This window comes from Adiantum capillus-veneris, chromosome 4 (genome assembly GCF_014529385.1).
Source record: "Adiantum capillus-veneris isolate H3 chromosome 4, ASM1452938v2, whole genome shotgun sequence".
In the NCBI taxonomy this organism is placed as follows: domain Eukaryota; kingdom Viridiplantae; phylum Streptophyta; class Polypodiopsida; order Polypodiales; family Pteridaceae; genus Adiantum; species Adiantum capillus-veneris.
The window spans coordinates 151003200-151016925 of NC_140934.1; the positions used below are offsets into that span (position 1 = coordinate 151003200).

At 43.2% G+C, this 13726-nt stretch overlaps 1 protein-coding gene across 1 annotated transcript in view; it reads left to right on the top strand.

Moving 5' to 3' along the window:
- FBP7 (F-box protein 7) overlaps nucleotides 1-12926 on the top strand; it is a 53597-nt gene extending 40671 nt beyond the window's left edge. The window contains exons 2-10 of the mRNA XM_086511269.1: nucleotides 7543-7658; nucleotides 7755-7871; nucleotides 7954-8050; nucleotides 8164-8237; nucleotides 11720-11773; nucleotides 11855-11956; nucleotides 12033-12088; nucleotides 12240-12450; nucleotides 12581-12926. Coding sequence (XP_086367395.1) covers nucleotides 7543-7658; nucleotides 7755-7871; nucleotides 7954-8050; nucleotides 8164-8237; nucleotides 11720-11773; nucleotides 11855-11956; nucleotides 12033-12088; nucleotides 12240-12450; nucleotides 12581-12640 — 887 coding nt within the window. The 3' untranslated portion in view covers nucleotides 12641-12926. The remainder of the gene's footprint in view (nucleotides 1-7542; nucleotides 7659-7754; nucleotides 7872-7953; nucleotides 8051-8163; nucleotides 8238-11719; nucleotides 11774-11854; nucleotides 11957-12032; nucleotides 12089-12239; nucleotides 12451-12580) is intronic.
- Nucleotides 12927-13726: the final 800 nt, after the last annotated feature.

The window sequence follows — 13726 nt, forward strand, 5'->3', positions numbered from 1 at the left end:
TCGCCATCAACTTCAGCCTGGTAGCGTTTTTGCCTTTCCTCATCAGTACTAGATCCCATGGTGATTTCAGCCTTGGCTTGATCGCCCTCATCCCCCAAGTCACCTAGCGGTTGCAGATCCATCCCGTTTGCAGCAGAAGTACCCATTGCCTTAGCGTTTTTGAACCCAGCGTTTTCAGCCATAAAATGCAGCAGCACATCTGCAATCTCAGCGTTTTTGGATCAGCAATTCAGCATTGAAAAACGCAGGTTTTTCAGCAGATGAATCGCAGCAGAAGAGCCCCAGATTGGTTGCAGAAGTTCCCCCATCCTTAGCCCATGAAAACGCAGCCAAAACAGTCATTTTTCAGCCCCGAAACAGCCATGAAATTCAGCAAATAGAAGATCCCAGATTTCAGCCCTAAGTCGTCGTCATCATCACAGTCGTCGTCATCGGCATAGTCCAAGTTGAATTAGTCCATTGCATACGCATTGTACACCTTTGTGCAATCAAAGTAGACCACCCTCGCCGACGAGAGTGGGGCCTTCGGAGGAGGGTTTTACAACCTCTCGGGTGTCGTATCTCTTTTCTCTCCTTCTCTCAGTTTCATACACTTGCACGCACAATATCCACTCACTTCGTTCGTGATCACAACACTCTCCCTAAGACGGAAGCCTCTCTCCTTCCCTAAGAACTAAAAGGAACCTTGAGCAAATATAAATCACTAATCTTGAGAATATACAACATTCATTCCGCTGCACCTAACATGCATTGCTTTATGGAGCTGAGATTTGGGGTCCTTCATTGGATCATCACGGAAGGACAGGCCGCACTGATGGATGGGGGGACATGGAGAAGCCTCACATTGTGAAGTTTTCGTCCGAGTTACGACCAGTTGATATTGTGCTAATTCTTTCTATCTTTTGTGGTGCGTATGCCCTATCAATTGCCTCATTTTTGTGCTAATTTTTCTGATTTAATGCTTCTTTTAGTGCTAGGCTTCATTATGGCTGGGTATGCCCTTGATCTCCGGAGTCATGACAGAAACTCAGCACGCTGAACTTTGTGTTAATGTATGCTCATGTGTGTGTGCGTGTGGTGTGTGTTGTGTTGGGGAGCATATGTTAGTACACCCACTATTGGGCACTGACGACGTTAGTGGGGATGTCGTGGTATTTAGTCAATACTATGCATGATGGAGCTGATGGTTATATTGTCTTGTGGGTGACTACCATGGGGCTATACCTTGCACTTTCCTTCAAGGGTGAATCTGGACTTATCCTGGATTCATCTAGGTATATTCTTTAGTCGTATTGCGGACATGCAGACTTGACATTGTGAAGTTTTCGTCCGAGTTACGACCGGTTGATATTGTGCGAATTCTTTCTATCTTTTGTGGTGCGTATGCCCTATCAACTACCTCATTTTTGTGCTAATGTTTCCGATTTAATGCTTCTTTTAGTGCTAGGCTTCATTATGGCTGAGTCTGCCCTTGATCTCCGGAGTCATGACAGAAACTCAACATGCTGAACTTTGTGTTGATGTATGCTCATGTGTGTGTGCGTGTGGTGTGTGTTGTGTTGGGGAGCATATGTTAGTACACCCACTATTGGACACTGACGACGTTAGTGGGGATGTCGTGGTATTTAGTCAAGACTATGCATGATGGAGCTGATGGTTATATTGTCTTGTGGGTGACTACCATGGGGCTATACCTTGCACTTTCCTTCAAGGGTGAGTCTAGGCTTATCCTGGATTCATCTAGGTATATTCTTTAGTCGTATTGCGGACATGCAGACTTGACATTGTGAAGTTTTCGTCCGAGTTACGGCCAGTTGATATTGTGCTAATTCTTTCTATCTTTTGTGGTGCGTATGCCCTATCAACTACCTCATTTTTGTGCTAATTTTTCCGATTTAATGCTTCTTTTAGTGCTAGGCTTCATTATGGATGAGTCTGCCCTTGATCTCCGGAGTCATGACAGAAACTCAGCACGTTGAACTTTGTGTTGATGTATGCTCATGTGTGTGTGCGTGTGGTGTGTGTTGTGTTGGGGAGCCTATGTTAGTACACCCACTATTGGGCACTGACGACGTTAGTGGGGATCTCGTGGTATTTAGTCAATACTATGCATGATAGAGCTGATGGTTATATTGTCTTGTGGGTGACTACCCTGGGACTATACCTTGCACTTTCCTTCAAGGGTGAATCTGGGCTTATCCTGGATTCATCTAGGTATATTCTTTAGTCGTATTGCGGACATGCAGACTTGACATTGGGAAGTTTTCGTCCGAGTTACGACCAGTTGATATTGTGCTAATTCTTTCTATCTTTTGTGGTGCGTATGCCCTATCAACTACCTCATTTTTGTGCTAATTTTTCCGATTTAATGCTTCTTTTAGTGCTAGGCTTCATTATGGCTGAGTCTGCCCTTGATCTCCGGAGTGATGACAGAAACTCAGCACGCTGAACTTTGTATTGATGTATGCTCATGTGTGTGTGTGTGTGTGGTGTGTGTTGTGTTGGGGAGCATATGTTTGTACACCCACTATTGGGCACTGACGACGTTAGTGGGGATGTCGTGGTATTTAGTCAATACTATGCATGATGGAGCTGATGGTTATATTGTCTTGTGGGTGACTACCACGGGGCTATACCTTGCACTTTCCTTCAAGGGTGAATCTGGGCTTATCCTGGATTCATCTAGGTGTATTCTTTAGTCGTATTGCAGACATGCAGACTTCACATTGTGAAGTTTTCGTCCGAGTTACGACCACTTGATATTGTGATAATTCTTTCTATCTTTTGTGGTGCGTATGCCCTATCAACTACCTCATTTTTGTGCTAATTTTTCCGATTTAATGCTTCTTTTAGTGCTAGGCTTCATTATGGCTTAGTCTGCCCTTGATCTCCGGAGTCATGACAGAAACTCAGCACGCTGAACTTTGTGTTGATGTATGCTCATGTGTGTGTGCGTGTGGTGTGTGTTGTGTTGGGGAGCATATGTTAGTACACCCACTATTGGGCACTGACGACGTTAGTGGGGATGCCGCGGTATTTAGTCAATACTATGCATGATGGAGCTGATGGTTATATTGTCGTGTGGGTGACTACCATGGGGCTATACCTTGCACTTTCCTTCAAGGGTGAATCTGGGCTTATCCTGGATTCATCTAGGTATATTCTTTAGTCGTATTGCGGACATGCAGACTTGACATTGTGAAGTTTTCGTCCGAGTTACGGCCAGTTGATATTGTGCTAATTCTTTCTATCTTTTGTGGTGCGTATGCCCTATCAACTACCTCATTTTTGTGCTAATTTTTCCGATTTAATGCTTCTTTTAGTGCTAGGCTTCATTATGGATGAGTCTGCCCTTGATCTTCGGAGTCATGACAGAAACTCAGCACGCTGAGCTTTGTGTTGATGTATGCTCATGTGTGTGCGCGTGTGGTGTGTGTTGTGTTGGGGAGCATATGTTAGTACACCCACTATTGGGCACTGACGACGTTAGTGGGGATGTCGTGGTATTTAGTCAATACTATGCATGATGGAGCTGATGGTTATATTGTCTTGTGGGTGACTACCACGGGGCTATACCTTGCACTTTCCTTCAAGGGTGAATATGGGCTTATCCTGGATTCATCTAGGTATATTCTTTAGTCGTATTGCGGACATGCAGACTTGACATTGTGAAGTTTTCGTCCGAGTTACGACCGGTTGATATTGTGCTAATTCTTTCTATCTTTTGTGGTGCGTATGCCCTATCAACTACCTCATTTTTGTGCTAATTTTTCCGATTTAATGCTTCTTTTAGTGCTAGGCTTCATTATGGCTGAGTCTGCCCTTGATCTCCGGAGTGATGACAGAAACTCAGCACGTTGAACTTTGTGTTGATGTATGCTCATGTGTGTGTGCGTGTGGTGTGTGTTGTGCTGGGGAGCATATGTTAGTACACCCACTATTGGGCACTGACGATGTTAGTGGGGATGTCGTGGTATTTAGTCAATACTATGCATGATGGAGCTGATGGTTATATTGTCTTGTGGGTGACTACCATGGGGCTATACCTTGCACTCTCCTTCAAGGGTGAATCTGGGTTTATCCTGGATTCATCTAGGTATATATATATATATATATATATATATATATATATATATATATATATATATATATATATATATATATATATATATATATATATATATATATATATATATATATATATATATATATATATATATATATATATATATATATATATATATATATATATATATAAGCCTATGGTCTCTATGATCTCGCGGCTCATTAGAGCTAAGGCTTCAGTACCATGGGGTTTTTTCCGAGCAGAGCTAGCTGCCCCCCCACTAGTGGTTGAGGCGCTTACTAGATCTGTCTCCTTCATACACCGCATGTGGGAACTTCCCAGAGACAGATATACCCGCCTTGCACTTGAGTCCTCTCGACAGTTAGCCATGGCATGCTGGTATGGGGAGATGACATCATGGTTTCAGGCGCATGGGTTCTGCATAGACAGATTGCCTCCCTTCCAGTAATCACTAGATGCACCCTCTCTGACTCTTACACAGTCCGAGATCACCGGGCTCATCTGCCAGGACTTGACTCAGCTATACACCAGGAGGACATGGATACAGCCAGCACAGGAGCTGGGCACGAAGATGGATTTCTACAGAGAGCATCTTCTCCAGCTTACGGAGGACGGTTTTGTGACGAGGCCCAGATACATGGACACCTACTTGTCTCATGGGATACGATGTGCTGTTGGCTAGATATGCACATCTTCACACCAGCTGCGAATCGAGACTGGGAGATACAGCAGAGTACCAGCAGAGGCCAGGACATGCTCCCTATGTGACATCGAGCCCGAGACAAAGTTGCACTACACATGCAACTGCCCCGTCTACTACGAGATACGAGGCCGCTTCCATTGCTTTGTTTAGAGAGGGCTTTGGACCACTCTCCAGAGTCATGCGGTACGAGGATCAGAGATGCCTGTGTTTGTTTTTGCTCGAGCTGCGCAGACACAGAGAGAGCTTGATGAGAGGAGAGGCTAACCAGTCTCAGATACAGATCACAGACTTCTTCAGAGCTGCCACTGGCACACCCGGAGGAGCTACTACCGCAGCAGAGCTCGTCGCCTCACACCAGAGGCACACTGATCGACTGAGCAACCCAGTTGGGGAGATCTAGACGCCCACGAATGCGGAGGACTACACAGCATCGACGGAGGCTGCATCAGAGGATTTGGATCACTTTGGCCCGACATGCACGACGCCCGGTCAGACTACTGACCATGGAGGATATTGATGAGATCCTCCAGCGACCGATGCTGGATCTCATGTGATCTAGCTATCCCAGCTAGCTTCTTAGTTCACACCTAGCAGTTTAGGATTCCATAGTATTTTATTTTGTCATTTTGTCATCTTGTTACTCTGACTTTGTATCATATCCACCACATTGTAACTTTCTGGTCTCATAGGTCACTTTGGCCTTTTGAAGACGTTAATATAACATTTCATTTCATTTTATCTCTCTCTCTCTCTCTCTCCTCTCTCTCTCGTCAAGTTCAATGATTTTGTAGCTTCTGTTCATGTGTTGCTATTGATTTCTCGCTTGGAGTGTCCAAGCCTGTAACAATTTTACTATCGTTCCACCATCCTTGAAATCTTTTGTTTGGTTCGGTGCGTACCCTGGGTATGGATAGTAGGGATATTCATAAGGGCTCCAACCATTGTACCCAAGTGGCTGTGGTGGTGGGGGAGGCGGTGGCAGAGGCGGTTGCATCGAATCAAGGTCAGACGGCTATACCATGTTCTTAAAAACTTGGAACAGAAAGATGAGTAGGTTGTCGGTTGGAAGCTCTTGTACTTTTTGGTGCCAGAGGAAGTGGTACTACTTGGGGCATTAGGCGGGGCAACATGTAATTCAAGAACTATTGAAAACTTTGCAGCATCGGGAGATTCTGCTGAGGCTGCCGCGAAAGGATGTCGCGAAGCTCGTCGAGAAGAAACTGCAGGTACTCTATAGAATCCGGAAAAGCCATTGTGCTCTGTTACCATTGAAATGGGAGGGCACAATGTGCCAACGGTAAAGAACATAATGAACAGACTTTAGATGCTTCGAAACAACTGAATTGAAAGAGAAACATTGCATATTGAGACACGGAGTGGCAGTTCCACCCAAAGAGAGCACTCGCCCCAAACGATGGCGCCCCTTTCGGTATTTCTTTATATTGCTTCAACTCAGTATAACGTCGGTAACACTGCTCTAAAACGGAAGCATGCAGAGAGTGGGCCCTTGGTTCGTAATTAAAGGCCTGGAGACACCAAGAGGCAATAACTATGACAAAGCTGGCAATACAGGGTGGGCAAAACAATGGAGAAGACAGGCTGGAAATGAGAGAACTACCACTGTTGATCTAGACAGACTTGAAGTGGTAGTCAGTAGAGATGTGTAATTGATGAGACTACTGATTTAGAGGAGTGACCACCAACATTATCTCTATTGTGTTCAGGTGTTGCTCTGGTGGCATATTTGATTGGAAATTGTGCAATCTATACTTGTGGTAGCATGCCTACGGCTCTGAGCATCTGGGCTGTTTAGAGCAGCTCTTTCTTTTCTCATGTGACTGTTTGTTGCTGAGATTAAAAAACGCGAGGGTCTTTTCATTATTTGTGCACCTCATATAAAACATCTCAACACTAAGGTTACTTGTAAACTCAATGATAATTATGGTGGTGGTGATGATATGATTCAAGATCAGCAATGTCTTCATGTATAAACCTAAACTATGCTGTTAATAATGACCATGATGAGGATGAAGATGATATGATTCAACATCAGCAATGTCTTCATGTATAGGCCTAAAATATGCTGTTAATAATGACCATGATGAGGATGACGATGATCTTGAGATTGAGGATGATTACGTCAACTCTTGGTAATGACACGGTTGTTGAGAGGGCAGCACATGAGGATTGGCCATGCTGCTAGTTGTCACTTGGTCTTGTATGCTATTTTATATTAGCTTTGGTTGATCCTATTTAGTCATAGCTAACGGCTACCTAATATGGTTATTTTGGATTTAAATTCTGGACACTGCCCAGATTTTGGGGTGTCTGCATTTTGCTGAGGTTCATGGTTCATTTAAAGCTGAGAAAAAATGCTTCTAGTTCTCTTGTCTTTGACAGTTGGTTCTCAATTTCTTTGGATACACCAACCAGCAGATTTTTTGCCAAGCATGAAGCTGGCACAAATTTTGTTAGTAAGGATAAGTTTTTGGTGGGAGGAGAGGTACCATCCAGAGACTAATTTTATGTAACATTTTTAACACTCGTTTGCAGCGCTGCATTTAAGCTCATTCTTTCTATCATTCTGGAACGCGTTCTTACTCGGACATACAATTTCCTCAACTTTTAATATAAAAAATCTAATTGCTGGTTGTCTGAGAAACAGAAGACCCTATTTTTTGTTTGTCCTCTTTTGAGTAGTCTCTAGTCATCAATCTTATAATAGCTATGGCTTATGTTGCTCGCTTTTCAGGTCTTTATGGAACAAGAATACGACCAGTACCACCTTTTGGTAGCCTCAGTAGCAAACCCCCTGCAGTTGATCCAGCTTTAATACATCAAGTTCTTTCAGATGATTTGCTTTTTGAGGTAAATGACAACGTTGTTGTGTATCCAATTCGTCATCAAGCTAATGCCTGGTATTTCAACCTTTAAGAACATTGACAGTTCTTCTGAAATATCCAGGTATTTATTCGACTGCCCCCATATGCTCTTGGCTGTGCTGGATGTGTGTGCCGAAAATGGCGCTATGCCACTCGCAATCCTGTATTGTGGCAGAAGGCTTGTCTCAGTACATGGCAGGTAAGAGGAGGGCCTTTTGCAGAATCATTAAGCTGTAGCAAACAATGTAAGCTTATTATATCGTACCTTACATTACCTGTAGATGTTTGGAGTGGAGGAAAATTTTTCAATGCTACAATCATTCTATGGAGGCTCATGGCGCAATATGTGGATTTCGAGGCCTCGTCTTCGCTGTGATGGTAGATGTTGTAGAGGATGCGTGGGTGTATGCCTATAATTCTTTTCATCTTGCTAAACTTGTTACTCATCACTATGCTAAGTTCTTTTCTGGTGATGCTTTGGCATTATACAGGAATCTTTGTCAGCCGCAATACATATTTAAGGACAGGTGTGGCTGAATGGAGAGTGACCAATCCAGTTCATTTGGTGAGTAGACTTATAAATTCTGGCTAGTGTTTTGTTCTATTTTGCGGTGGGTGTATGTGTGCGTGCATGCATGCTTGTGCAGATTCCTTCAGTGAAGTGCTTGGAATGTGTGAAGTCTTTGTAACCTTTACAAAATGGAAACTGACCTGGTACCATGTGTATACATGTATAGCAGACATAGTCATGGCATGAATATAACCAACATGAGTTTGCTAGTTTGTTGTCTTTTTTTGCAGGATTTTGTTTTATGTACATTGGTGCCCATGGTTTTTCTAGGGTGATGATTTTCGTCAGACAATGTTTACATCCGAAGATTCTTTATAATGATCCTTCTGAAAGGTTCTATTCTATAAAAGCATTGAAAACGACTGAATATGGGACCGAGTCTGTGTGGCCTAGGATAAGTGGACCCCATGGGAGGGAAATAGCATAAACATGTATCACTCGTGTGTCAGATATGTCCTCACCCACACATTTTAGGCATAGTAGCCAAAATATGCATACTTCTGGTAAAGTAAAGTATGTACTTGACATTTCATAACGTATCATACATAGCATTGGAAAAAACCACGAAGCATTTCAAGTTTCGCTTTTGCCTTTAAAGTTTGATGAGTACAATGCATTTTGTGGACATGCTTAAATCTTTTTTCATGAGTATTCACATCATAAGTTTAAAAAGCAATTCAGTTTTCGACTCCAATAGAGTTTTCACAACTACCCCTTCTACGAAAATTTGATTTTGTAAAAAAACCTGATGTATTATATATCAGCCTCTTTTATCATACGTATTGTACACGATACTTCAAATACATCTCTGTATTTAAAGTATCATTAGGTACCTGGCTGCTATGATATCAGGCCTTTGTATCCCTGATCACAATACTCTCACCACTCTTGACTTCAGCTTGAAACTTCCCTTATCCTCTTGTCCACGCAGTACAATGAATTCAATCCTGGGTGTACCAAGCTCGAGCATAAGCAAAGCGTGCAGAGAGAAAGAAAGGTAGAAAGAAAGCTTTATCAATGTCTTCTAGAGGTCAAACTCCGCCTATGAGACAATCAATGTATGCGTGTGTGCCCTCTGGCTATTCAGAAAAAGTTCAAAAGGCACAAGAGAAGTTAGTACAGTATGAATTGAAAGCTGAAAGAACATGGGTGTGTTGATGGAGGGATGGAGCTCTAAATTTGAAGGTGGAAAAATTTATGTTGAGTGCCAAAATGAGGGTGTAGGTATCATGCATGAGTTGGTAGGGGGTGAAAAATCCACGGAGAATAGGATTGGGATGTAGCCTTGGCACAGTACCCAAGTGCTCGAGGTCTCTTGTGAGACCGAACAACTTCTGCCTGCTAGTGTCATCCTCTCTAGGTGGTTCTAGGGGTGCAGTAGCTGGAAGAAGTCTATGAGCTGCGACTGTTGTCCTCAATTAGAGGTAATGGGCGACCGGAGGAGTGACTCTTGTGTCTCTGTATCTCAAGTAGGAAGCGTTCGAGCTGTGACTGATCTCTGTACTCCATCAAATCTCTGGGTGTGGGCTGCTCTGTGAACAGAGGAGTGTAACGACTTCGTATGCTCAGTGTTACCAATTTTCAAGCAATTTTTGTGCGTAGGCGTGGAAACTCTTGGCTCTCACTTTTCCCACAGCCAGCAGCCTGACGCTGTCCCGACTCACGTTTCGAACACATATCCCCGACAACGTACATCTCGTAGCATAAGCAATGCACCGCTAGGTAAAGACATGCATACATCTCTAACACCCTCTATGTCATATGCTGAACCATCAACAAACTGCACACAACCAAGTCTCCCACTAGAGAAAGAGCAAAACAAATCACGACGTGGCATCACGTGAAAAACTACATGCTTGTCTAGTAGAAAACCCGTAGACAATGTGCTATCCCAAGACACAAAGTAGTTTGAAGGCAAGCTAGACTCAGCTGTGCATCTGCATACATAGTGCTCCTCGCTCTCTACCTCTGCTGTTCATAGCCTGCAAATTTTCTGCACTCTGGGGATGTGTGCAATTCAGCCAGCCCAATCTCTAAACTGTGTGATGACACTCTGAGCCGTCCAATCGCCACTCTGGCACTGTGCTGCACGTAGGTGTCCATGTAGCATGTCTCTGTTTAAACTGTCCTCTAGTGTAGTCAATAACCCATCTCTGTAGTACTGTGTACACCTTTGGTGGAAAGGCTGTGTAGATGTGATCCATATCTCTCAAATGTAGCTGCCATAGATCCTGTATGAGGATCTGGCATCTCTCACTATGGGGAAGATGAAGATGAATGAGCATCCAATGTTGGAGGTGGTCACCGTCTTGTTGTCTTTGATGAGAGTCCTCAACGCCGCCTCAAGGTTGAGAATCCCACCTCAAGTCACATCCTCCTTGCCACGAGACGGGCACCACGTGCCAACAGAAAAGAACAGACTGAACATCCGTACAGTTGCCTTGTCATCAGTTCTCTGCATGTGTGTGTGGGCTTGCTTTATTTTAATGCCTTCATGTCATTTGGGCCCCATCGGAAGGGGTCCCATAAGTTGGTGGGAACTCTTTCCTTAAAAAAGAAGAGCCACTCGGCAAGACTTTGTAAGTCGGTAAACTTCTTCTGCTGCTTCGGCTTCTTCTGCTTCTTCTTCTTAGGGTTTAGGCCCCTCGGCTGGGATCTGCAGGTTGGCTCTGTTCTTCAGTGGCTTGAACGTCAGCAATTTGTGACTCCTCTTGAAAGTGACAAATGGGTGCTAGTGTATATGTATGTATGTGGGTGAGGTGTGTAGGTATGTGTATGGAATGACTTGGTGTGGGGATGTGTGCTATATGTGTGGATGTAAAAGTGGATGTGTTTCTTCTTTGGGTACCTTCAATGGAGGTTGTGGAAGGGGTCTTGTTTGGTGCTGATGCCTATGTGAGTGTCTCTCATCAAAATAGGATCCTTGGAAGAGTTAAGACTTGTTTCTTTGGATGTTTGGATAGTAAAATATCCTCCTTTTGTTGAAGTATCTTCCTGATCATGGAAGCTGTTTGCCTTGAAAAGTGTGTGCCCGTAGTCGTCCAATGCCTTACAAGGATATTGTGACCAGAATACTAAATCTCTTTCTAATTCCTCAAGTCCTCTTGTTGTCTAGAAATTCTAAACATTCTGCATGCTGGTGGTTAAATTGATTTTGCAAACCTGAGTGTTGGGATAAGAGAAGATTTAGATGTGTAAGGAACAGTTAATGAGAAGCTCTCATTGAACTGATTGTTGTTTCAAGTTTTTAAGGCCCAAGCCTTTCTTGTATGCTGGCAGTATCGAAGCTACTTGAAAGTTGATTGTGATGTTGCTTTTATGGCTCCTAATTAATGCTGATCTTGTAGGTAGTTTTCTGTTTGTAGGAGGCAGAGTATTCATTACCTTGTATGCATGCTAGCAAATATGAGTGGGTTACTTTTGTTTTACATATTGAGGACACTTAACCAAGCCACTGACTGCTAAATTTGCTGCAGGTTTGCTACTATAGATATATAAAATTTTATCCAAGTGGAAAGTTTCTCTATAAAGTAAGTACTTTGTTTTATGTAAGAGTTGGCAATAAGCAATGGGTCAGGAGTGTAACATCTCATTCCTGTGCTTGTTTTCAGGTTTCTCCTCATAAACTGAAGGAGGTAGCAAAGTCCTTGCAGGGCAAAGGATCCAAAGTGGATGGTGTTTACGAAGGGCGTTATACACTCAATCACAATCAGGTAGGGTCATTTTATGCTTTTTTGAGACTTTAAAGGGAAATAAACGCCATCTCAATCCCCATTTTGTGAATCTTAGGTAGAGGCTACTACCTTCTATCCGGGTTTGAGAACGGTAGTAAGAATTCGAATGAGGTAATGTAAAAGTCGTCCTTGTGGAATGTGTGCGCATTCTGTTGTTGATTTCCTCTTTTTTCCAAAGGTGATGTCAGAATCATTGAAAACGCCGGAACTTAAGAGTTTTCACCACTTGAGGTGACGTGACATTCTGCTTTTTTATTCACAGGGTTCGCAGTACCATACAGGGTGCCAACAATCGGTTGGATCTTTTAGCATTGGTAACAAGTGGGATACAGGAAACTGAACTAAAAGGTCATGAAGAAGAGGTGCTTGAAGCAGTGGAGGGCTGGCAAGAAAATGAGAGTCATAATCCAGATGTGCCAGCTGTATCACATCGCAGGGGCCTCGCTCCGTTTGTGTTTGTACCATTTCATCAAGTGAGTGCCCTCCGTCTACAAGATGTTCTATTTTGTCCATGGTAGCTTCTTGTGTGAGTTGTTTGCAAAGATTGAAGCAAGCCTCTAGTCAATTGTGTTGATTTACCCTTCATTTGTTTCTTCTTGGCAGGTCGAGACTTCTGATTTGAATCTACCAGTGGAAAAGATGGACTATTTTGTGCCTGGATGAGACAATGTTATTGGGGCAACCTTGGTCGAGAGCACATCTGCTTCTTTGTTCATGCCTCTACATTTTTAGAGGTGTCTTTGCAGGATAAAATCCCAATTTCCATGCTTTTCATTGTTCCATGTGCATTATAGGCATTTGTACAAGATGTAATTATTGTTGTTTTCATATAAATTCATGGTCTAAAATGTCAATCTCGAGCATGTAATCCCTGAACTGGAGACTTCATGGAAGCTTGTTGTATCATAATGGTCTCATTGGATTTAATAATTGTGGAGATGTTTGACTAGAGCACGAGAATTCTCACTATTGATCATCATAAAAATGCTGGTCGGTGTTGCAGAGTCATTTTTGCTAGGGGTTTCTGGATTCCAGTCTAATGGCTGAATAGAAACTGTCCAACAGCTTAACAGGCTTTTGTATTTGCTTTGTTGGATTTGCCTTTTGGTGATGAGGGAGGGTGTATGTTGAGGGAATTTCAGCTTGTGCACAGCATGTGATGATCTGGCATATGCATCTTGAGTTCTCTCTCTCTCTCTCTCTCTCTCTCTCTCTCTCTCTCTCGGCGCCCGCGACTGCGAAGAACTACACAGTCTACGACAAAAAATTCGGAGCACGCTGGCCAGACATACACGACGCCCGGTCAGACTACTTACCATGGAGGAAATTGATGAGATTCGCCAACGACCGATGCTAGATCTCTTGTGATTTAGCTATCCCAACAAGCCGCCCAGTATTCTGTTTAGTTTTTTGCTCGACTCACATAGACCAACTTAGGACCCTATAGTATATATCTTTGTTTTGTACTGTTGTTAGGTTATTTTGTTACTCTGACTTTGTATCAGATCCACCACTTTGTAACTTTCGGGTCTCATAGGTCATTGTGGCCTTTTGAAGACGTTAATATAACATTTCATTTCATTTCATCTCTCTCTCTCTCTCTCTCTCTTCTCTCTCTCTCCCCCCTACCCCCCGCGGCGTTGTCCCCCCTTGCCCCCCCCCCCCTCTCTCTCTCTCTCTCTCTCGCCCATACTATCGCATTTTTTCATTTTTCATCTCTCTCTCTCTCTCTCTCTCTCTCTCTCTCTA